Source organism: Anguilla rostrata, chromosome 14 (assembly GCF_018555375.3).
Source record: "Anguilla rostrata isolate EN2019 chromosome 14, ASM1855537v3, whole genome shotgun sequence".
NCBI classification, from domain to species: domain Eukaryota; kingdom Metazoa; phylum Chordata; class Actinopteri; order Anguilliformes; family Anguillidae; genus Anguilla; species Anguilla rostrata.
Window position 1 is genome coordinate 25,499,930 of NC_057946.1, and position 25,170 is coordinate 25,525,099.

At 46.7% G+C, this 25,170-nt stretch overlaps 2 protein-coding genes across 5 annotated transcripts; both read left to right on the forward strand.

Annotated features, from left to right (window-relative positions):
• Positions 1-1,437: 1,437 nt before the first annotated feature.
• On the forward strand, positions 1,438-13,395 carry LOC135239295 (oxysterol-binding protein 2-like). 2 transcript variants are annotated; one of them, XM_064307858.1, is made up of 12 exons: positions 1,438-1,732; positions 6,078-6,221; positions 6,422-6,549; positions 7,207-7,273; positions 7,605-7,745; positions 8,639-8,884; positions 9,513-9,633; positions 9,891-9,994; positions 10,660-10,755; positions 11,170-11,342; positions 11,495-11,691; positions 11,920-13,395. In XM_064307858.1, the coding sequence occupies exons 3-12, from the start codon at positions 6,476-6,478 to the stop codon at positions 12,057-12,059; spliced, it is 1,359 nt and encodes a 452-aa protein (XP_064163928.1). In that variant the 5' UTR covers positions 1,438-1,732; positions 6,078-6,221; positions 6,422-6,475; the 3' UTR covers positions 12,060-13,395. The 2 variants fall into 2 exon arrangements, with proteins under 2 accessions (XP_064163928.1, XP_064163929.1); XM_064307859.1 differs by having other exon boundaries at positions 6,425-6,549.
• A 2,514-nt stretch (positions 13,396-15,909) lies between these two features.
• slc35e4 (solute carrier family 35 member E4) lies at positions 15,910-23,444 on the forward strand. 3 transcript variants are annotated; one of them, XM_064307861.1, is made up of 3 exons: positions 15,910-16,245; positions 16,859-17,460; positions 19,851-23,444. In XM_064307861.1, the coding sequence occupies exons 2-3, from the start codon at positions 16,878-16,880 to the stop codon at positions 20,360-20,362; spliced, it is 1,095 nt and encodes a 364-aa protein (XP_064163931.1). In that variant the 5' UTR covers positions 15,910-16,245; positions 16,859-16,877; the 3' UTR covers positions 20,363-23,444. The 3 variants fall into 3 exon arrangements, 2 of the variants coding, with proteins under 2 accessions (XP_064163931.1, XP_064163930.1); XR_010325333.1 differs by lacking the exon at positions 15,910-16,245 and having other exon boundaries at positions 16,545-17,460; positions 19,851-20,688; positions 20,763-23,444; XM_064307860.1 differs by lacking the exon at positions 15,910-16,245 and having other exon boundaries at positions 16,545-17,460.
• Positions 23,445-25,170: the final 1,726 nt, after the last annotated feature.

Here is a 25,170-nt window from a genome sequence, read left to right on the forward strand (position 1 = left end):
CTGGAAACTGGAATAACTGAATGCCTATTGCTTGACAGACTAAGTGATTTAGGGAGGCCAGACACTGGCATTCTTAAATGATATCACATTATTTTGAAAATGCATTTCTGTTTCCTGCTTCAGAAAGCACTGTGTGAACAAGGGTATTTAAAACCATTCTGCCCTGATAATGTTGTTCAATTGACTCCACAAACCCTTTGAGGCTGTTGTACGTGAAGGTTTTGCTAGGACGTATCACTGTCTCTCTGTCACTGCTTGTATTCTTTTAATAAACATTGCCAAGTCTTCATCAACATCATAACTATGTCATATTTTCTTATTGTCAGTAATGTGTTTATATGGTCACCCCGGAAAGCATGACCTTAAAGTGTCTACACTGAGACATAACAACCTTCACTATAACAGTTAGACTTGACCTGATGATATATATAGGTCCATTTTATGAACCTGGTTTTCCTCGAGCTGAGTATTGGGGCGGATCACCTATCATCTGAAGCTGATTGGCCGAAGGGAGCTCCAGCCCTTGGTCTCCACCCCCCAGAGCAGCCCGGTGCCTTGAGGTCAATGCTAGGTGTCTTATCATTTTTTGCCACAAGAGGGTGCTCTCACTAAACAATTTATTCCACAGAAAGACACCCTGTATTTGTAATTGCCAATAATTTTTTATTATTAAAGAAAAACCAGTAGTGAGATTGACATGACAATTGCGAGTGACCTCAATGGGTCTATGGTTTGGATCGGCAGATTTAAAGCCAACAGGAGGTCAACAAGATTAGCTATTTCACTATTTTCTATGAGTCTGTTTTCCTCTCCTTCCTACCTCTCACCCTCCTCATCCATCTCACTCTCCCCGGTAGTCACATGGCCCCAGTGGTGGTTTATGGGATTGAAGCCGAGGAGGGAGGCTATAACTCACCTTTAACCTGCCAGTTGTCCTGGGGCTGTTTGTTAGTGTTGTGAGCGATATAAATAAGGGCTAACCTCCTGCAGCAAATGCCCTCCACACTCAACATGAAATTATTTTTAAAAATGTATGTGATAACATTAATCAAATGTGTGCGTGCATGTGTGTGTGTGCATTTGTATGAAAGGAATATAACACAACACCCTGCAAGGTTCTCATGATATTTACGTACACCTGGGGTGGATAGTTACCCGGACTGTAACTATGGCTACCACAAGCACTTTTGGAAAAACCCAGGACATATTGGACCATTGCTCTTTGAGCCGGATCAGTGAGCCAGTCCCTGAATTGTACCTGTGCATTCCCTGTGCTGTACCTGTGCGATGGGAATGGAGTAGCTCCTGTCCATGGGGCCAAACACACAGAGCTTGACTCCCACTGCTGTCTCCAGCGACCAGGAGTTTACAGCACCATCTCCCCTTGCTTTGACCTCCTCCTCCTCCTCCTCCTCCACAGCTCCATCCCTCCTCCCCTTCCTCCATCATTCTCTCTCTCTCTCACTCTCTACTCTCCCCTCCCTCTCTCCTGACCCTCCTTCCCTCTCTCTCTCTTTCTCTCTCTCTCTCTCTCTCTCATTCTCTCGTTCTCTGCTTCCTCTCCTTCCCTTCCGTGTCTTTCTCCCTGTTCCCCTGCCTCCTGCATTCGCACGGTGAGAAGGCGGAAGGAATCTGTGGCTTTCTCAGCCTTCTCGCCGAGAGGAATCTGCCCATCGGGAGGACCAGCGCTGCTCCCCGTGAGGACAGGGATGGGAAGAGGATCTGTCTGTGTGTGAGTAGGATGCCTTTACTGCTGTCCTGGGGTTTATAAGGACAAGCAGCCGGGAGCTGAGTTAGGTGCTATTGTGAGTGGAGGTGTGTGTGTGTGTGAGTGTGTGAGTGAGTGAGAGAGAGAAAGAGAGAGAGTGTCTGTATGCAGGTGAATGGAAAGTGGTTTGCTGTAAAATAATTGAAGTGATGCGATACAGTATGTGTGTGTGTGTGTGTGCGTGTGTGTGATACTGTGGGTGTGTAGTGTATGTGTGTGTGTGTATTTGCAAGTGATTGGAGTATGGCTTGCTGTAAATGAAATGATGTGATACTCTGTGTGTGTGTGTGTATGTATGATACTGTGTGTGTGTGTGTGTGTGTGTGTGTTTGCAGGTGATAGGAGTATGGCTTGCTGTAAATAAAATGCTGTGATACTCTATATGTGTGTGTGATACTGTGTGTGTAGTGTATGTGTGTGTGTGTGTATTTGCAAGTGATTGGAGTATGGCTTGCTGTAAATGAAATGCTGTGATACTCTATATGTGTGTGTGATACTGTGTGTGTGTAGTGTATGTGTGTGTGTGTTTGCAGGTGATTGGAGTATGGCTTGCTGTACATTAAACAATGTGATACTGTGTATGTGCGATACTGTGTGTGTGTGTGTGTGTATGATGCTGTGCGTTGGCCTGCTTTTTATCCTCTCGCCAGATGATTAGCAACATCCCCATCGGCCTCTCTCCTGTCCAGCACTGTTAGCAGGTATATCTTTATCCAACTGACTCTCCCTGTATGGTGTCACAGAGCAAGTAGCCTTTAGCGTTCTAATGGTCTGTTTTGCACAGTGTTCTTCTTTGGCATGTTAGTAGGAAGCCGACCAATCACACACTGGGCTCCAACTGTCTCTCTTTCTCTCATCCGTTTGACTGCCTATATGTCTCTGTGGTTTTGCTAAAAGAGTTTCTATACCGGATCTCTCTCGCTGCACTGCAGCAGAACTGGTGATATTTACAACCACTAATTTTCACCTACACTGGTGTCATTCTGTCAGTCAGACACCAAGGCTGGGAGACTGTTATAAACACACCCACTCTCTGAGTAAGACAGACTCAAAACACCTTCCGCCATTTTGCTGGCAGTTGAATTTCGTACGGTTTTATGCATACATGCACACACACATTTGCATACATTATGAACCTTACGCAGGGGTCAGACTGTAGCTACTGGACCGTACGTACCTATTTATTGCACATGTACGTTATGTAACCATATCTGCGAGTATAAATGGCACTGCTATTTAACTGTATACACGCACCAGCCTCTACATGATACTCAGTGTGAAGTGCTGTAAGGAGGTTGGTGTTGAAATGCTGGTTATGCAAGTGAAGGCCGGTCCCATCACCAGAGCTGTAAGCCTGGCTGAGCACAGTAGTGCTCACGGTTACGTTTCCCCCCTTTACATCATCACAAGGCTCGGAGGACTGCGCAACAACAGCTGCTGTTCATACCTTTCACATGCCGCCCGTCGGCACGTGGCTTCATGCTTCCTCTGTGGTGGAATTAGTCCTGGTGCGGGACCGTGTTGGGGGGTTAAATCCCCTAACACCCTCTGCAGTGGTCAGTATGTTCACCCTAAGACCAGGGCACTCCTATGCGGGCTGAAATTGTTCATGATTGTTCACACTTTAATGACATAATCACACAGATTGTTCTTCCACTGTGTGGATTCAGGCTTGGTGATTTGATTGTTCTGATACTTGTTGACGATTACAATGTGATCACTCATTACAGTTCTGCGCTGCTGTTGCAGGTGCATTCGGATCGATGAGTCAGGCGTGATTCACGGGATGGGTGGCAGGTCCTGGGGAGGGCAAGAGAGAGAGAGAGAGAGGGAGAGAAAGACAGACAGACAGAGGTGCAGGGAGAGAGTGATAGAGAGAGAGAGGGGGGAGAGAGGGACAGAAAGAGTTGCTGCAGTGATGTGCCTTGCAGTCTTATTGTCCAAAGTTAGCGCTACATGCAAAGTGGCCTGTTCCGTCACATGGTGGCTAATTAAATTTTCTGCTTCCTGTGAACTATGTATTAGACTGCATTAGTGAAATCCTTGCGTTGTTATAGGTGTGTTTGTTTTGCAGCACAGATGTAACGTATTAGACATCCTGTTTCCTACTCTAAAACCCCTTTTATATCTTTTTAGAATGCTTCCTTTCCACAGACCTAGACATTGACAGCTGCATTCCAGAACAAAGACCTCCTTCAGCATACAGATTGCTGTAAATCTGTGGAAGCCTGATTTGATCTCACCCAGTCAATTAACTCATGTCAGGCCCAGCCATTAAGCCTGGCAAATTCTGTAAGTAACCCTACCGGGCTCAATAAAAGTCCCATTGGGTAATTAGCCTCACTAATTTACCTGATCGATATTGGCATTTTACCGATGTCACACTCTTTAGGGCTTTAGGGCTATTAATTCAGCCAGCATCATTAAAAACAGGGCTGCTGTATTGTTTTGTCTTGTCTGTCCTAAGGCAGACCACAGGGGGGCGCTGTAATACACACCCCAACATGCATTCGTTCCCTCCATTATTCTTCCTCAAGGAGCTGAAATTCTGTCTGTGACCTCAAACATGGAGCCAAACGTAGAGCCAGATTTATGCACATAAAACTCGCAGCACAACTTGAGGGATGCCGAGGGTATGGCGGTGCGTTCACAGTCTGCTTGAAATTAACGTCTGATTTACTACGGTTAATTACGCAAGCAGTGAATGGAACTGCCTACTATTTGCCTATGAAGCACAGCTTAAAAGGCAAAGTTCAACAACAACAAAAATCATAGGGCCTAAAACCCTGCCCCCCTCATCAAGGCCCCGCCCACTTCACTGTGTTAAACCTGCTGTGTATCAGTGTTCTAATGTTGCCAGAAATCACACCAATCACTGAGGAGCCAGACACCAGTGAGAATAATGCCAACTCACAAGCTGCGAGCTGTGCCGTGAGGCGCAGAAAACAGCTGAGCTAGGAGGGTAAAGGGACACTGAGCCAGCGGAGAGCTGGTCCGTAGGGTGAGCTGAAAGCACAGCAGCGCACCTGCTTAGCACTGCAGTACTGAGAGAGGTTTTGTGCTTCTGAAGGACACCTACAGACAGGACACTGGGGTACGAGCATGAGTCATGTGCCTCACCATAGCTGTGTATGGTGGAGTACGGAGAGGGGGAGGGGCACAGAGAGGAAAGGAAAAGGCAATTACCTGCGTTCTTTTTCCTCCTTAAAACAAAGAGTGTGTGCCAGTGTGTGTGACAGCATGAAGGTGTGATTGCGTCTCACCGGTGTGCCAGTGATGTCAATGTATGACTACATCCCTGCAGAGTGGTTGTGTTCCTCGCAGCGTCAGTGGGTGACAAAGTCCTCACAGCGTCAGTGTGTGACTGAGTCCTCACAGCGTCAGTGGGTGACAAAGTCCTCACAGCGTCAGTGTGTGATTGGGCACTGTTGCCGGTGTGCGAGTGCCCTCCTGTATGTTGACTGAGTGTCCGCAGCGCCGGTGTGTAATTGGATCTCCAGGAGGCCTGGAACACCTCCCTCCCTGCGCCGTACACGTTAGCGAGTCCGTCACCTCTCTGACGTCCCTCCGCCTCGGCGGTGCCGTCTCTGTGATGCGCGCGGCGGGAAGCCGGAGGCGCGGAGTGCGTCACCCTTTCTTTCCCAGGGCTTCTAAAAATAACCCGTCCTCCAGACGGTGTGGGCATCTGTTTCCAGGGCAACCGCATTCATTCACAACCTCCTAACGCTGGAGAGCACGGGGTGAGGGAAGGGGCCGTTGAGAGCAAGGGGCGTGAGATGAGAATGCGTGTGGCTTGCGATTCATAACTAAGGCATTTAGTGAATGTTATTTTTTTAAAAGTAGAGTGGGTAGTCTTTCCCCCTCTTGTTTTCTCGCGTTACTCAGCCAGTGGAGAGGCAGAGATGGTTACGGATGGGAGATGAGAGAGATGGGGCCCACAGTACAGAAAGTACCGTGGCCGGAAACAAAACTACCTGCATCACAGGGGATTTGTATGTGGGCTGAGTCACTCTCATCCTAAATGTGAATTATTCCCATCTTTAAATGTCCAGTGGTACTGTCAATGCTTTTGGAATTTTAAAGAACAAGCTGTTTGTGAAATCAGATTAACTGTCTGATGACCAGTATAACAGTATGAGTGAGTATTACCATACAGCATTGCTTTACAGTGTCTTGGTTAGGACTAGCATTTATCATTCCCTTGAATCAGGAGACCCACTGACTCTGTGTGGCACTTTACTCCTCTCTTCCTGTTGTACAAACATGTGTCAGTCAGTGACCAATCACTCAGCCTTCCTTTCCCGCTTAGGCCACTCAGATGATGACACGCCCACAGGAGATTTGAAACAGAGAGGACGGACCAAACGACTGCAAGCACCGCGACTGTAACCCCCTGCAACAACCTTGACTGACCAGTAGAGGGCAGCTGCCTCCACCTCCTCAGTGTTACAGAGTGAGTACCACCAGGGTTGCTTACCACCCTCTATTGCCTCACTTCATTCTCTACTGCCCCCAATGCCCTCTGCTGCCCCCCAGTGCCCTCTACTGCTCCCCCCAATACCCTCCACTGCCCACAATGCACTCTACTGCCCCCAATGCACTCTTCTGCCCCCCAATGCCCTCTAACACACAGGACCCCCCATTTTGTCCAAGGAGGGGTTGCAGGCAGACACAGAGGGTGACACACCTGGTGATGAAGAGGAGGACATGGAGCTCTTCCACCCCATGGACGACTCGCCGGCCTTCATCACCATGATGACCTCGGACCACCCCCAAAGCAGGTGAGCGAAGAACGGTAGCAGAGGGAGAGACGGAGTAAAGCACACTTCTCCTCCGCTGCCCCGGTCACCCATTTCTCTCTCTCCCTGAAGATCGCTCCTCCCTGTATGTAAACCCACCAGGGGATTTGAGAACTGGTCCACGGTCTGTTTTTAGCAATAAGTAGTGCTGCGCTCTGAAATGAAGACATTGGCCTCTAAGCACTGCCCTGGTTCTGGATTATGTGTCATTGTAAAACTGCTCCAGGGGGAACACCTGTTTTGAAAGACGTACTGTACGTTCCCCTGCCCTGATGGATGTTTAAAGCGGTACTCAATTCAGGCGATTCTAGGGACCGCGGGGCCGTAGGGCCTAGAACATCCCATGGGGCCCTTCTGGCCGACTTTCCACATTCATCTTGTTACCCAGAATTCCTAAAACTCAGCCCTCGGGGGCCCACCAATGCGTGGGGCCCCAAGCAGTTCCCTGCCTTGCCTGTTCAGGAGATTTGCCTCTGCTCACCCTGTGTGTGTGTGTGTGCGTGTGTGCGTGTGCGTGGGTGTGTGTGTGTGTGTGTGTGTGCGCGTGTGCGTCTGTGTGTCTGTGTGTGTGTGTGTGTGCGCGTGCGCGCGTGTGCATGTGCGTGTGCATGTGTGTGTTGGTCCATTTGCATGTTTCAGAGTATCAGGGATTAACCACAGTGTGACGAATGGAGCTCTCCCTAACAACTGGAACCAAGAGGGCCAAGTGAGTGCCCCTCTTCTCTCTCTAATAATTCAGATTAAAAAAGGCACCGTATGGAATGTTTTGAGCTATTGGAAGACAACTATGTATTCCAGACTTTACAGTGGTTATTAAACATCCCAAGGTACTTATCAGAAAGTGTAGGGGTCACTCATTCACACAAACACATACAGTACAGCACACATACCTCTACAGATGCACACGGAAGCAGTTTCAGTCACACTCAAGCTCACACAGAATCCTTTTCTTTCAAACACACATGCACAGCAGTTGAGGTTTTGTAACAGGAATTGCAGCTGCATTAATAACTGCATGTGTGCGTGTGTGTTTCCAGGGGCAACGGCGTCTTAAGGAACTGCATTTGAGGGAAGGGCGAAGGCGGAGACAGATTCCAGAGAAGCCCAATCACGCGCTCAGCCTGTGGAGTGTCATAAAGAACTGCCTGGGCAAGGAGCTGTCCAAGATCCCAATGCCTGTAAGAGCTCTCTTCACACTGTGTGTGTGCCTGTGTGTGCGTGTGCGCGCGAGTGTGTGTGTGTGTACATGTGTGTGTGTGTGTGTGTGTGTGCGCGCACGTGCGTGTGTTAAATCCGTATTATCACTGTGTCTCAGTGGCAATGGGTCAGTGAACACTCTAACCGTAACTCCTCCCCCCGCAGCTGAACCTTAACGAGCCACTGTAACTCCTCCCCCCTGCCAGATGAATGTTAACGAGCCGCTGTAACTCCTCCCCCTGCAGGTGAACTTTAACGAGCCGCTGTAACTCCTCCCCCTGCAGGAAAATTTTAACGAGCCGCTGTAACTCCTCCCCTCTGCAGGTAAACTTTAACGAGCCGCTGTAACTCCTCCCCCCTGCAGGTGAACTTTAACGAGCCGCTGTAACTCCTCCCCTCTGCAGGTGAACTTTAACGAGCCGCTGTAACTCCTCCCCCTGCAGGTGAACTTTAACGAGCCGCTGTAACTCCTCCCCCTGCAGGTGAACTTTAACGAACCGCTGTAACTCCTCCCCCTGCAGGTGAACTTTAACGAGCCGCTGTAACTCCTCCCCCTCTGCAGGAGAATGTTAACGAGCCGCTGTAACTCCTCCCCCTGCAGGTGAACTTTAACGAGCCGCTGTAACTCCTCCCCCTGCAGGTGAACTTAACGAGCCGCTGTAACTCCTCCCCTGCAGGTGAACTTTAACGAGCCGCTGTAACTCCTCCCCCTGCAGGTGAACTTTAACGAGCCGCTGTAACTCCTCCCCCCTGCAGGTGAACTTTAACGAGCCGCTGTAACTCCTCCCCCTGCAGGTGAACTTTAACGAGCCGCTGTAACTCCTCCCCCCTGCAGGTGAACTTTAACGAGCCGCTGTAACTCCTCCCCCTGCAGGTGAACTTTAACGAGCCGCTGTCGATGCTGCAGAGGCTGACGGAGGACCTGGAGTACAGCGAGCTGCTGGACACGGCCTCCGCCTGCCGAAGCTCGCTGGAGCAGCTGTGCTACGTGGCGGCCTTCTCCGCCTCCTCCTACTCCACCACCGCCCACCGCACCACCAAGCCCTTCAACCCCCTCCTGGGGGAGACCTACGAGCTGGACCGTCTGGAGGACTGCGGCTACCGCTCTCTGTGTGAGCAGGTAAACACACACACACAGACGTGTACGCTAATTACTACGCATACGTATGCACACCCATCCACTTATATGTGCACTCTCAAATACACACCCACACACTTTCACACACACACGTGACCACATTACTTGCATATGCAAATTGCATGCATGCACACTTAATCGCAGGCATACATATGTTCATGCATGCACATGCACACTCACACACAGATAGTATTTGCATACAAATACAGGCACACACCCACAAATCATGCATGGCACCCCTTTCCCACAGCTCTACAGTGAAAAAGGAGTATAATAGACAAATGAGGAGATGGCCCAATGAATGTTTAGAAAATAATTTTATGGAATAGCAAATTAGCCTGGAAAAAAGGTTTAAAGTGCTTTTTATTTAGAATGACTTTTTGTATGTACGTAGGTTTGTGATTGTTAATTCTTGCTACTGTCTAAAGTATGGGTGGCATCATTTATATGTATATTTGTATCTTTTAAACCCATTTGGGTTGGGCATCTGAAATGATGCGGGACAATTTAATAATCAATCAATCAATCACTCAATCAATCAATTAATTTAAAAGTCAGTCTTCAGTGTGAGAGGGACATACTGAGCCAGCCTGACTCATGCCCTCCCCAGGTGAGTCACCACCCCCCTGCTGCTGCCCACCATGTGTGGTCCCATAGGGGGTGGAGCCTGTGGCAGGAAATCACCATCGACAGCAAGTTCCATGGGAAGTGTGTCTCCGTGAGGCCTCTGGGTAAGTTTCATTGGTCCGCCACGTGTTTGCACTTAGCAGACATTTCATAGCTGCATGTGCTTACACCTGCACAGCACAGATCTCAGGACCTATCAGATCACGGGCCGAATCTCACCACCAATCAGAACACTACACCAATTCACAGATCAAAGCCAACATCACTGCTCTACATTTCATCCACACCTCCCCCACCCCACTCATCAGGAACGACAGTTAAATGCATCCCTCTGTCTGTCCGTGTCTGCGTGTCTCTCCAGGTACGATACACCTGCAGTTTCACGCCAGTGGGAACCACTACACCTGGAGCAAGGTCACCTCCACAGTGCACAACATCATCCTGGGAAAGCTGTGGATAGACCAGGTGCACCTCATATCACATGACCTGTACCGCCTCTAACTGTTTAATATGCAAATCATGTGACCAGCAGCAAGGCATGTCTGTAACACACACACACACACACGTGACAAGTTAGAAGCAATTGCCCGAGGTGAGATTTGAACCTGTGCCTCTCATTCGCCCAAAGGCTCTAAAGACAAACCTGTTACCACTCGGCTAAAGGCGAAATCGCTCCTAGCTAAGGGCGATGTCGTTGTTTTGAACATGAGGCCGCATCGCCAGAGTGTGTTGTCACAATGACCTGATATGAGACCTTCACTTGACTTTCACTTTACCTCATTGTACTTAATAATCTAGCTGAGATACACTCACTACACACACACATATGCACAAAAACACACGGACACACACATACACAGGCGTGCACACGCACAGGCACATGCACATACACACAAATGCACATACACATACACACACACACAATCAATTTTCAGTCTGTAAATCTGTGTCTATATATGGGGGAGGGATGTGATTTGGTTTAATGTCACAGTTTCCAAGCAAATGACAATAGACACCATTGTGGAGCAGACATCTTATTAGTCATTAAATATAGCTGCAATGGAATTTACCTCTCTCTCTCCCTCTGTGTCTCTCTGTCTCTCTCTCTCTCTCTCTCTCACCCTCTGCAGTCAGGAGACATTGAAATAGTAAATCATGTGACAAAGGACAGCTGCCGCCTCACCTTCTGTCCCTACAGCTACTTCTCCAGGGACGTCTCGCGAAAGGTACAATTAACCAATCAGCACTTAGAATCCCACCATGACTAACCAATGGTCTATTCTGATTGCACTGCGACTAACCAATCGGCACCCCTCGAGACCTGCTGACCAGCAATGTTGTTTATGGCACTGAAAGGCGAGACTGACCAATCAGCTTTGCCACTTGCACCAAGTTTAACCAATCAGCACAGTAGATCTTACTGAAATGCTTCTGTCTGCACTGCGGCACTCTGCTGACAGGAATTGATGGTGCACTAATGCTCTCTGCTGGACGTTACATGCAATGGCACTGTTTCTATGACGATTTAAAGTCCTTGGTGATGCTACCCTTGTTCAAGCGAATCTGTATAGACATAAATCTGGATAGATAGATAACACCATCCTCCCCTCCCCCCCGTCCCCGTCCCTCCATACTTGCAGGTGACAGGTGTGGTGATGGACAGTGAGAACACAGCACACTTCGTCCTGTCTGGTACCTGGGATGACAAAATCGAGAGCGCCAGGATCATCGGGAGCAGCCAGGCAACAGGCGGACAGAAGACCGTCTACCAGACCGAGTCGCCGCGGCAACTGTGGAAAAAGTACCCCCTGCCGTGAGTCCGCGGCTACGCCCTCCTACATCACAAGCCACGCCCACGTTACTCTACGTTTACCGTGTACGTGTCCCAAGCAACACTGATAAAAAATCTCTTTCCTCCGCTCTCTCTCTCCCTCTCTCCCCCTTTCTCTCTCCCTGCCTTTGCAGGGAGAATGCAGAGAACATGTACTTCTTCTCCTCGCTGGCCCTGACCCTGAACGAGCCGGAGGAGGGCGTGGGACCGACGGACAGCCGCCTGCGGCCCGACCAGCGGCTCATGGAGGCGGGGCTGTGGAGCGAGGCTAGCGCCGAGAAGCAGCGCCTGGAGGAGGAGCAGAGAGAGAGGAGGAAGAGGAGGGAGGCAGGTGAGCGAGGAAGAGCTGGGCTGAAATAGCCGGGGCAATGGATTTATAGAAGTATGGAAAGAATTTAAATGAATGAGTATTATTGAGCGCATCACTGCATAACACGCATTAATGTAGTAACCTTACCTTGTCTGAGGCATTCAATCCCAAGTGTCCTAGTTACTATAGTATGTGCTGCAGAGGTACTGGCTGGTTTAACAACATGGAGTAAACCCTCTCTTTTCACAGGTGTGGATGATGGCCACCGACCACTGTGGTTCGAGAGAAGGACAGACCACTTCACTGGGGAGAGCAGTTTTGTGTATAAAGGCGGGTACTGGGAGGCTAAGGAATGTCAGGATTGGAGCATGTGTCCCGAGATCTTCTGAGACTCCGCCTCTGATGCTGTGACATCACAGAGTGGGGTGGCGGGTGGATGAATGATTGACAGGTGGCAATGGAGCCGGTTCTATGTGCGGGGACTGTCTGAGGTGTGGTACGTCTGTGTGTGTGTGTGTAATGCACATGTATGATCCCTGAATCTGCTCATCTAGTTCAGCCCTCCAAACCTTCCAAAACCAGGAGCTTCAAACACATTTACCCATAATGCACCTTTTCTCGGCCCAGTGTCCCAGCTTATGAAACAGCCGTCTTGTTTGGCACATTTGAATCCATTTTCAAAACCACCTCCACCAGGACAAACCATGAGAAACAACAAGAGGTTCTGTGCTGTAGGCTGTGCTGTCCAGTGCATGTGGAGCATTCACAGATTGTATCCAGGAACTATTTCCTTAGAAATTTATCAGTGTCACCATGTCTTATAAGTACTCCCCGAAACATGGAAGTAGATGTGGAATGTGGTTGTGGGTGGAACACTTGTAAACGAAGATCAGAGTTTAGAAAGCACATCTTTTCACTGGTTTACGTCTGCCTAACTGGCTAGCTGAGTCATGGCTTCTAGCTAACGTTGACCATTGGCTCTCATATGCAGCTCTTAGCCAATGTAATTAGATTGGACCACGCCTCAGAGCAGCAATACACTGAGCCTATCAACTGCCACTGTTAAGAATGCAGAAGATTTGCCAGAAATGAAATACACGCCATTTTGTGCGGCGTTCATGTTCTGCAGAGATAGATGCTTCAAAGTTTCCTCGCTCCGTGACCTTCATAGCTAGCATTCCTCCGAGTTACGCGTTTATACAGCTGAGGCAGGCTGGGCTTAAAGCTGAGCTGCTTATGAAAGCGGCCCTTATCCAGTCCAAGGTCCACCACCCCTAAGACCACCCTCGTGTGAAAAGCACTAGTTTTCAAACTGAACGTTACTTTAAAAAAAGGGCTCTTCAAGGAGGAAGATTTGAATTTAACTGCACATGCAAAAAAAAAAAAAAAAGACACAAAATGTGTTCCTTATGGACAGTTTCTTTGATGGGAAAAAAATCACGGTTTGAAAAGAACTTCAACTGAACTTAAAGATGTCAGTGGCATTCTACAGAAGGGATGAGAGAGGACACATGGTGTTATTGCGGACTTATTTTATTACTGCACCTGCTGCTCTTATATCATCACCCCTCTACCCACACACACACACACACACACAAACCATGAGAATGCAAGCAGAAGCTAGTATTTAAAAGGTAGTTTTATCTATTCTAAATTGAACATATATTCATTTATTTTGGTTTAAAACAAATTAAATGAAGACAATAAATTTGCCAATTCAATCAACTTGTCGTTGGGGACAGTGTTTTTCTGTGTGTGTGTGTGTGTGTGTGTGTGTGTGTGTGTTTGTGGGCATTTGTACCACCTGACAGAAGGTTTGCTCTGTTGCCCCCCTTCACTTCCCTGTCCCATGTCTACTGAATAAAAACAAAGATACTGATGGAGTGAAGTTGTCGTAGCTATGCAATGCAAAATTGTGGCCCCATTCCCAAATCTGACTGAGTGAAATAAATCAGACCGGGAAATCTCTCCATTTGCAAATGACAGTAAATTAAATTATATTTTAGGATTGATACTTCCTTTTGTATTCTACGACTTCCAAAAGCAGCACGCAGGTACAACAGGTGCTATTAGTGAAATAAGATTAGATCCGATAAAGCAACATTAATAACTGAATTAGAATTTTTAAATGTATAACTTCTGGAGGAGCGTGCCAGTTTACCGCTGGAGGTCTTCGTTATTTCGTCATCAGATCAGGACTGAAGACTGCCGTTACTATGGTGAGGTCACCGCCTGACCACCTGTCATGTGACTTCCACAGCTGCGCATGCTCCCAGCTCTGGGGCCCCTGTGCCAAAAAAACAAAAACAAAAAACAGCCACAGAGACCCCCTGTTCAACCCCCGCAGACCCGACAGCGTTCCTCACCTCTCCTCTGGGGCAGTGCTTTGAGAGGGGTGTGCTGAAACCAAATTTTAAAAAAAATTAATTCTAGAGGATTTCAAATAAGACATGACATCACTGTTCTGGTTAATTTAAGAGATGGTAAAAAAAAAAAAAAATACAAAAAACAAATGAAATGCAAAAGACACGTGTTAGGGGTTCAGTCAAATATGAAAACTGCCTGACTGCCAGCAGTCATTTTGGCTATGAACACTGTGAACAGAAACGTGAAAAACCATTACAGTTTCAGACCACGTGGCTTACTATGATTTGATTTGGTTCTGCACTTGCTGTTTCCTGGCTACACACTGCTTTTGATGCTTGGTCAGTTGGCCTTTCTATCTTAGTGCACTTCTACCATTGCAATTAAAATTGAATTTGCATAATAAATTAATCTATTCAGCTCAAAACTTGGATTTGTTGGCATACTTCATCAAATTCATTGACCTTTGATTTAGAAGATCTGCCCAGTTTAATAAATAAAGTGGTGATACTGGTGGAAATTTGGGTTTCAGTGGCACACCTCTTCAGAGACAATTCCATTTTGCTGGCTCAGCCACAAAATGCAGGAACGATGTCTTCGGGTCTGGTCAAAACTTCAAGGTGAACAATGTCGCCACAGGAAGAAACGTGGAATCTCCCGAGGGAGAGCTTCCGTCGGGACCTCAGTCTAAAAACCACAGTCCCTGAATAGATTCATCTGGACGCCTTACAAGGTTCCTTCTTCCTTCTGTACCCCGGCTATAAGTGAATTCCCGATACACTTCATAAAATTTTTAATGAATAGTAACGATAAACAGTTATCGGGTCATCATCCATACAAGTTTGACTACGTCATGATTATTCGCCCTTGCCTGCCCCCTTCCTAATAAACAACAACAACATAATTGGGTGTGAGGAGATTTAAAATCACTCGTATCGCCGCTTAATTGTTGTCCTTGGAATCAGAGGCGAAATAGCATCCTTGCATTCTACTGATAGGGTTCAATTGCCTTCGACACGGAACACGCGATGACTGCGCCGGGTTCGTTGCGCCACACGCTGCGTCTTTGTGCGCGCGCGTCTTAGTTGTGCGTTCTCCAGCTGTTGCTTATTTGCGTTTCTGGCCAGGGCCTAGCAAACTGACGGGGGTCACCTCTACATCCAACCCCACTGTGCCTGGAAGTGTTTCTAAATTCAGCGACGTGCGTGCGGCAGCACTGGTCTTGCTGACAGACAGCAAGAGCGACCATCGGCGAAGCCTTGACTGTAGGTTTCACTGCTGGAGCAAGTAGCTACGGCGCGTCCACAATGACAAAGCTACACGACGAAATAGGTATGTTGGAAATTCCGAAATGACTCTGGAACCTTGCATTGCTGTTGGCGCATGCATTCTGTAGGACTGTAGCCTATCAGATATGTTGCGCTGTAGGCTAAAAACACTGAAGACATTTTACAATGCAGTTGCCTAGTAGGCTATAGTCTAAGTATGTTTATTTTAAACTTGCGTTGTGGCCGTGGGAACAGATATTATGAAATCACTCTGTAATTAGGCTATAATTAATTAGGATCACAAGGGCAGTGCAGCCGCAAATTTTAAACAGTTTACGGGGGTCTTGTAAAACACTCCGATATATATATATTAAAGGCTGGTGTTAATGAAAAAATGAGTTTAATCGTAGCCTATAATACGATCAGTCATTGTTAACGTGCTAGCGTCTAGTGACTGCTAGCCTTCTATATTAGTTGGTTTAGGCTATTTTCTTTTTCTGAATGTAAACAAAACCCCGTCGAAAGAATATGAAGACCCACTGGAAATTATCCTGCTAATGTAACCTGTTCGAATTCTGGATGTAACGGTAAAACAAAATGGGTTGTATTTCAATTGTCCTTACATTATGTGGCTCTGCTAGCGAGCTACATGTTTTAAATGTCTTTTGTTTATGGTGCAGAATGCAGCTGAAGGGAGTGATGCATTATGAACGAGTGCTTGTTTTAAACTGCCAGCTAGCTAAACGATAATATCGTCGAGCAGCGATCAGCGGACCTAACATTAGCGATTTACATTTCAAAACCAGTGTTTCTTTGCTTTGGGTGGAACTGAAAACAGATTACCTCTACATGGAAATGCAGCAGGGAATGGTGCTGGCTAGCTCGCTAGCAATTGTTATAGCTGCGATCCATCCTGCCGGGATCACGGGACCTTTCGAGTGAAGTAAGCTTCTATTATGGACCGCGGCGCTGTAGCTTGCTGCAGGGAAAGCCACTGTTTGTTGTGCGGGGCGCACGTCATTCGTGAATAATGTGGAACCTTGCCACAAAACCATGTGTCATGGGCATGTAGATATGAGTTTCCCGTGTGTCGTATTTGTTTTTTGACGGAGAATACAGTGTTAGTATTTAAACCATAGGCTGTATAAAAATAAACTCGTCTTGTGGACCAATCACATAAGTCCCCGTGGAGGAAACCAGCATGTAATTTTCAGGATGATTGCAGCTTGCTAGCAGGCAGCAGGCGCTAGCAGCAACGCGATCTGCTCGGCCTCTGACGGAGGTATCGGGTTACAACACCAACCCCCGGCTTCTACGCAAAATAATAACACGTGTCTGCCGAGGAGAAAATGTTCGTGTTTACATCATAGCAACAGGCAGTCTTAACTAGCAGCGCCGCTAGAGGAAAAATAGCTTGCAGTGAGTTTGGTTATCGCTGACACTTGAACCCTGAAGAAGAATACTCCATTTTAAACAAGAACTTTAGACGTAGCTAACTTTTAAAAATAAAAAAGCGACTTTCGTCACGAACGTAGTATTATGTGTTTGGCTTTCAGAAGAGAGGATGAAGCGAACATGATAACCGCCGATGGCCTCCCGAAGCTCGAGGCGACTCCGGCTGCAGCACGGCCGGCACTAGAGATGCTCCATCTCCTCTCCGCGGTCTTCGTATGGCTGGTAACGGGGACCACTATATCCAGTCTTAACAAATGGATCTTCGCCGTGTACAACTTCAGGTACCCGCTGCTGCTGTCGGCGCTACACATGCTGACGGCCATAGTGGTGGACTACGGGCTGATCAAGTTACGGCTGGTCCAGCACAGGGCGGGGGGTGAGCAAGACCTGACAGCCAGCGCCAAGTTCAAGGTCTTTTTGCTCAGCCTGACGTTCTGCGCCAGCATAGCCTTCGGCAACGTCGGTCTCAACTACGTCCAACTGTCCTTCGCTCAGATGATCTACACTACCACGCCGCTCTTCACCCTGGCCATCTCCACACTGGTCCTCGGCAAGCAGCACCACATCCTGAAGTACACTGCTATGATGCCCATCTGCCTGGGCGCATCCTTCAGTGTCATGGGCGAGGTTCAGTTTGACCAGACCGGCTGCTTGTTTGTGTTCGCCGCCACCATGCTACGAGGAGTCAAGAGCATTCAACAGAGTGAGTAACTCGCAATTCAAATGTTAATATTGTGCCACTGGTGTTATTTACTCTATCGTATTGCGTCCCGTAATTTTTGGGTCAGGTCCGTGTTTGTTGTGGGCTAGCATGGTGAATTCAAAAAACATGTAGCTAGCTAGTCAGCTAATTAAATTTAGCTCACTGCTAAGGTGCGAAGCGCCGTCGCTTCCTTAGTTTGGTAGCGTGGGAAAATGTTTAAAAACACCTACTTTAAATGCAGATTAGTGTGCGGTTTAAAATATATTAGCTGATATTATGTATGTATGAATTAATACATTTTAAAGTAACCTTAGCAACGTGGAAAACAAATACCCAAGTTCAGACGGCTCATATGACGTCAACATACATTTATTGGATACAAGCATTCCATGAGTAAGGTCCTGGTCGTAGACCTTCGGGAGGTCTGACTCACAGTGCTGAATTCAGTATTCTGACCACCATCTGCTGTTTTTTTTTTTAGCGGGTGAAAAATCTTCCCACTCGGTATATGTTCTGGTAACTTGTAAGAACTCTTAAATCTTAAGTGATTATAATGCGTCCTCCTAGGTCAGCATTTCATGTTTTTTATTTTGCTTCTGGTGTGCAAGACATCCCGAAGGAATGTGATCCTTCCTGTTTTGGTTTTCCCTCAAAATTGAGCTCAGCTGATCCATGTTAGCTTAAATCGCAGCCACACAGAAATAATTTCGCAACCCTGTGGATTCCTGGCCGAGCCATGGATCCAGGTGGGTGGAGGAAGTTGTTGAGGCTGCTGACTGTCTTGTACGACAGCAGTGCTCATTACGGTGTAATTTGCATTGCGTGTTACTCTATAATGATTTCCATTTTGTGCCTTTGGCTCAGCCAGTTGCATTTATGACACTGTGAGACACATTTTCAAATGAACTGCCATAAAAGTTGAACATAGTTATGCATCCTTTGTGATAAAGTGGTTTCTAATGCAAAAACACACGTTTCATAACCTGTTACTGCACTCAGATTAGCATCTCTACTGGATTGGCTGCTTTCAGACGGATTTAAGCCCTTTTACATTTAAAGTGTGACGTATAGCTGCCAAGAGTTTGTTCCAGAGTGGACAGGCTATCCTGCTAAATATGAAAAATGCCATCCTTACCTTTTACCCATGAAGATATTGCAGCTTCTTCTTAACCGCTTATAGGTCAGGAGCTGAAGTCCACGCCCATCTTGACGTGTGCATGTTGTTTGGGTCCCTGGCCTATATATATACAAATACTAGAAAATGCCTTCTGGTAATTGTGCAAGTTTTTGTTTTTAGTGTTCATTTTCTTCCCATTGGGGCTGTTTGCTGGGGCTCAGACCCTATGGGTCAATTGCAGTGTGCTTAGCTGTAGTTTAAACCTCTGGTTTAAAGCTCTAAACCACAGAACTGAATGTAAACTGGAACAGCTAGTCCTTATTCCACAGCTTTGGACGATGACTGTTCCAGTTGTAATGCAGTTCTGTGCTCTTCACTGAGGTTTAAACTCCAGCTAAGCACACTCCAACTGACCCTATAATTTCTGCTTGTGGCTATGTTTGTATGTGTGTTAGTGTGTATATTTGTGTGTGTGTTGTAATCACAGACCAGGATGGCGTATTTTGTATTTCAAACACCGGTTATAAGCTAAGATGGGGCTCTCACTTTAGTCTGGGCTCAATGCTGTTTTTCTTGCATATTGGACAGAGTGGCGCTGTATGTATGCAGGTATGTTTATGTTTATGTAGATATAAGAATGTTTATATATGATATTATCAGGTGTATTCAATTGCATCTTTAGTGCAGGTATAAGAGAGCTTTCAGTATCTTGTTTTGATTCTAGCCTTTTGTTTGCCTTTAAAATTTGTTCTTGGCATGTGTCAACATGAGGACCAGATTTGTGCCAATGAAAGTCAAGGAAGCAATATGCGGCTGAGAAATAAGGGGAAAAAGAACAGTCAGCGACATAGGCCAAACCTAAGTCTTAATAAAACCAATTGTTTAGGACATCATTAAGAAGAAGGAGAGCCCTGGTGATCTAGGTGTACATTTTTGTCTTGCGTCTGTTTGTTTGCTGTTGTTCGTTTCGGGAAGTTCAATGCTCGCTAATGCTAGTTTTGCGCTTGCTTGTTTAATGCTCATCAGGGTAGTTTTGTTTTGGTTGCTTGTATAACTTATTTTAATGTTCAGTGGTTTGTTTGACAAGTTGTCAGCCAACTTTGAACTACTCGCACTCGCTGTCTTTCTTGGAACTACTGTACGGCTTCTTCTTCTATGGAATTGCTGCACTTCGATCCCTGGTCTTTGTACTTGTGTCCGGACCGCAAGCCGCTCTGGATAAGAGCGCCTGCTGAATGGAAATAAAAAGGCGTCCATTTTGTGTGCGCCGCAGGTATCCTCCTCCAGGAGGAGAAGATCAACTCGGTGTTCCTGCTCTACCTGATGTCCATCCCCAGCTTCTGCATCCTGGCGGTGGCGGCGCTGGTCCTGGAGAACTGGTCGGGGCTGGAGTGGCCGCCGCAGTACGACCGGCGCCTCTGGCTCCTGGTGCTGCTCAGCTGCCTGGGCTCGGTGCTCTACAACCTGGCCAGCTGCTGCGTGATCACGCTCACCTCCGCCGTCACGCTGCACATCCTGGGCAACCTGAGCGTCGTGGGCAACCTGCTGCTCTCGCAGCTGCTCTTCGGGAGCCAGCTGTCGGCGCTCAGCTGTGCCGGGGCGGCGCTCACGCTCTCCGGCATGCTCATGTACCAGAACTCCGAGCTCCTCGGGCGCTACCTGGACTCGCGGTGGGCCGCGCGGGCCCGGGCGGGGGCGGGGGCGGGGCAGGCTCAGGGAGAGGCCCGGCCGGGCGGCGGCGGCGAGGGAGACGCTGATCGTAAAGCGGACGGGAAGATGGACTGAGGGAGTGGGCGGAGGAGAGAGAGGGAGGGACGTAGAGGTTGGTGGCGGACTGGGGTGCTTACAGTGAACCCTCCCTCCAAACCCTCCCCTCCCCCCTGCATCTGTGCCCCCACCCTCACCCCCTTCCCCAGCCGTCCCAGTGCCACAGAAAGTCTACGAGAACAGAACAGTTTTGGCGGCTGCCAGGGGCGAGGGGTGTGTTCCATGCATAAGTCTGGCTGGTATTGTCGTCATGGTGCCTGGGACGTTTACTTGACCTCTTGTGGGTTGTTCTCATTGTAGGGATGCGCGATATATCACAACGATAGTTATCAAAAAAAAAAAAAGTGGTTGTAGCCGCCATATTGTGCCTTATCTTTTCTTTTCTCTTTTTCTCTTTAATTATACCTGAAGCGGTTAGTAAACAAACTAAAGAGACTGTGTGAAATGCATCCCGAGGAAAAAAACATGTTACCCTGTTATCTATTGGGTGTTGATAAGACAACCAATCAACACCAAGGTCATACAGCTTCCACGTGATCATGTGATGTGTTTTTGTCGATCGCATGGAGCTGTGAGGCCTTCCTCCCGATTGGCTGTCTTATGGTCACCCAATAGATAACAGCTGTGTCGTTTTTTCCAGAAGCATTTCACGTGGCCTCTGAAGTGAGGTAGTTTACTGCCCTGTCAGGTAAAAGATGAAAATAAAGGTAATGTGCCACACGGTGGCTGTGACCGGTATTACATTTGATGATTATCGGCGCGATATATCACCTATTCCTGTCTCACTGTATACCTCTGTATCTGGTGCCAATGCGTTCTGTCCACCACCATATCCCCCCCCCCACAAAAAAATAATGAGACCAGCCAGCATCCATGTGACCCCCTCTCCTCTCTGTTCTGTATCAGCACTGTGAAACCACCATGGGCTAACGCTGGGGTGGGGGGGTGTCAATACCGCCCTGCACTTCCTTCCGAAAACTGACGCACAAGAAGCACTAAGTACTGTCACCCCCCCTCCCTCCCCCCCACACACACGTCTGGGCTGGTTTTTAAGGCAGCTTTCTGTAAATATAGGGGCTACTGTAAAGCACAGAGATGCTCAGCTTGGCTCGCTGCTGTCTGTCCAGAGTTCCGTTTACTTTTCAACGGACACAGTTTTGCACACGAGAGCTGAACAGGGTTTCTGTTGCCTTTTTTCTTTTTTAAAATTTATTTTTAGTATTTATTTTTTTAAATTTTATTTTGGTTTATATTGCACAATGATCATGAGTGGGCTCTGAATTGCAGACTATTATTATTTTTGTTTTATTATTATTATTATTATTATTTATTATTATTATTATTTCATTATTATTACCTCATCATGTGTAGTACTGACATTTCATTTTTGCACGGTTGCCATGGTTTCAGCATCTGAGTACAGTTTGTTGAGACCAACCTGCCCCCCCCCCCCAACACCACCACTCGCCTCTCCAGTGTCCTTCCCCCCAAGCCTGTAAACTTAGCACAAAGTCTCACAGATACCCCACATTATACATGCCTACCTGCCCCCACTGTCCCCCTCCCCAAACAATAACCCTCCTCTTCCTTGCTAGAATTCATTGGGCTACTCAGCGAAGTTCGTAGTGAATTATCTTTTTATGTGCTTTCAGCTCTTTTTATTTTTATTCAAAATTTTTATAATGCCAGGCTGGGGCAGTATTGGTGTCCCTCTCTGCCCTTGTTGGGGGCGGGGGTGGGGGTGGTGGGGTGTGAGGGGCGTGTCTGTGTTTAGGAAGACGTGGGTGCGCGCCCGGAACTCGCACGGGCTGTGAGAAATCTCCCAGAGTGCACCGGGGCGCCCGCGGGAACGGCCGCGTGTGAGCCAGGCTTAATCTTCGCCCACCCCTGTCCTTTGACCTCCCGCCGCTGTCTCTCTGCGCACAGGGGACAGGAAGTCTCTGATAAACGTCCGGTCCTGACCGTAACTTCAGATACTTTTTTTTTTTGTTTGTTTGTTTTTATTGTAATTTTTTTTTTAACGTTTTTTTGTTTTTAAATGTAAGGAATTTAACCGTAAAAACTGTTCAGCCACCAGGTTTGTCCCCCCTAACCCCGCCCCCTCATTGGCTGCATGCACTCCGCATGGTACGACACTGGATGTGTTGCGACATTTGACCCAGGAAGTGAAACGGTGGCGAATGCCCTGTTTTGGCCACATGAGAATGCCATGCACTTGTCTTCACACTCTCCCCATTGAGCTCCTGTAAGTCTGTTATAAAAGTAGCTTAATTTGCGGCTCAGTGTTTCCCAGCCTCGGTCCTGTTGGCAAGCTGTATAAGCCGTTTTCTGTCCTAAGTAAACACTCACCTGCATCATCTGTATGGCCTATTTACATTGTCATTCATTTGAATTCTCTTAACCGCAAAACCGATTGTTGACTAAACTTTTAAGTGAATAGAAATGGAAAGTTCATTGACATTACTAATTTTAACGGGCAAATTGATGGGATTTAATTGGCAGGTACTGTCTTTTACTAAAAATTCAGCGCTTTTCTTCCTCAAAGTGCAAATGACGCATTCCACTGTGAATTGATGTCGAGTCTTGATCAGTATTGCAGTAACCACTCAATCAAGCCTGTCTAATTAAGAGCTGTTATAATGAATGCCAGCTGCAGCAGCATGCTCCTGAGGACCAAGGTTGGGAAATACCGGTTTGGACCGGTTTTTGTACTCAGAGCAGGTCGAGAGAGTGGCTCTGCTGGAATAGAATTTTTAACAGTTCTGTGATGGATTAGTCGGGCTGCCTCTCCAGTGCTCTTGGGGATCAGGGTGTGAAGGTTCTGAGGTAGATTAGTCAGGCGGCTGCCTGTTCAGTGGATTCTGCTGAGGCCTACTGAGAGACAGGACTGCGTGTGAGACGCTAGCGTCCTCCTGTCTGAAGTGAAGCAGAAATTGCACTGGAAATGTTGCCTTTGTAGCGAGGCTACTCGTTTTACGTTATCGGTGTTGTCTGAGGGGTTTACAAAGCAAATGTTAGATGTAAATTATTTTATTATATTTATGCATTTTACAATCATGGGAAACTGACTAAATATACTGGTTGCAGGAAAAGAAACAAATTGTCTGTCTTTATTTCAATTGATTGTGAATGGGAAACAAATGGTGCAAGGTTTGAACAATAGAACTGTGTGACTGTGCTCCATCTGCTGGGGATTTTGAGCAACTGCTAGCAAGCATGCACAATGTGTGTGTGTACATGTATAACATATAGCTTTGTCAACAAATCAGAATATTAGACCCAACATGTTTTTTATTATTATTTTAAGGATCGGGGTGCATTCAAAGTTGTCTTCTTTAAAAAAAATAAAAAAATCAATAGGATACACATAATATGGTTCAAATATAGCTTAAATATTAAGCTCGGCTTTCTTAACCGTTTGAAGAGAAGGTTTTTTGGAATGTTCTAGAACTCGGTTACTCTCTAGTACCAGTGGCGATTGTTACACCAGCATTAGAATGTTCAGTTAAGAGCATTCTAATCACATGTTTGTGATCTTGCACCTTAATGGGTTGATTTGTCTCCGACCGCACCTTCTACCTTTTCACACTTTCCGAATGAAGGATGCACTAGAATGCACTGAAAGTACACTCTAGTACTGTTTTATGTACATACACTCTCATTGTCTTGTGAACAATAGGCACTTTGTGCACTTTTTTTGTGACTTAATTCACACAGAGAAACTGAAAACTGAAGAATTTTTTTTGCAACCACAGGACTTTTGGCACCTTTGAACTGTGGCAAGTAGTATATGATTTCAGTAATGGAATGCTGATATGCTGTACAGAATGCGTTTTGCTGAGGTTTGTTGTTTAGAGAATTAAATTATGCGTATCAGGAGACTGCAGTAAGATTTACCGTACTGGGCATGCCCAAGTAGTCAGAGTCAAAGACCAGTAGTATACACAGGCCTGTCCGCGACCTTATAGTCACAGCAAAGGTGGGATCAATAATCAAGTTTTTAGTCTGGCAACCGTACGTGTGGTGTTGCTTATGACTAGGATTTACAGCTGTGGTTTGCAAATGCAGTGGATTTGAATATGATTGGGCAGTGCTGTCGTGAGTAATGCTAAATGCTAGTTTGAAAAACGATGCAGAAAAGCAGACACATTACACTGACATCATTCTTGCTCAAAGATTCTTTTTTTATTATTATCCCAAGCTGAATTGACCAAAATATGGGAAAAATTTCAACCAGGGCACCACATTCTTCACAAATACAAAAAATGATGGCCAAAATATATTTTTAATAAAAACAAATCTTGCCTTATCTGCTTCAGATTCAATCTTGTTTTAGTATAGTGTTTTTTTTTTTAGTTGGTTTATCAGTACAAAAAGTGTGTAAAATAATGACAATGTAATTGAAAATTCCAAAGCTGAAAATGTCAACAAAAATGTACAATGACGTTATTGCCCACGCTGTTGAGCTAACTGCGTTAGTAAGATGTTATTTGGCTCTGTGTAATGTCCAAAGTGGTAGATTGTCACGTAACTTTCAAGTGCTGATTTGTGTGTACGGTTGGGGATTTGTACGGAAGGGTCATATAAGGCTGCTGTAGTTCCACTGTTGGCCATTGGGTGGCTCTCTTTCCTCTTCGTTCTTAGCCTTGAGTCGATGTTCCTCGGTCTCGTGAGGTGGAGAGACATTTGAGTCAAACGTAAATCTACTAAACGAGCTGAACTTTCACTCACTCATGAACTTTATGCGAATACAGATTTGCAATTTGCCGGAGCGCATTTAAACACGAGAATGTTCATTGACATTTTCACGAGGCACACGCAATAAA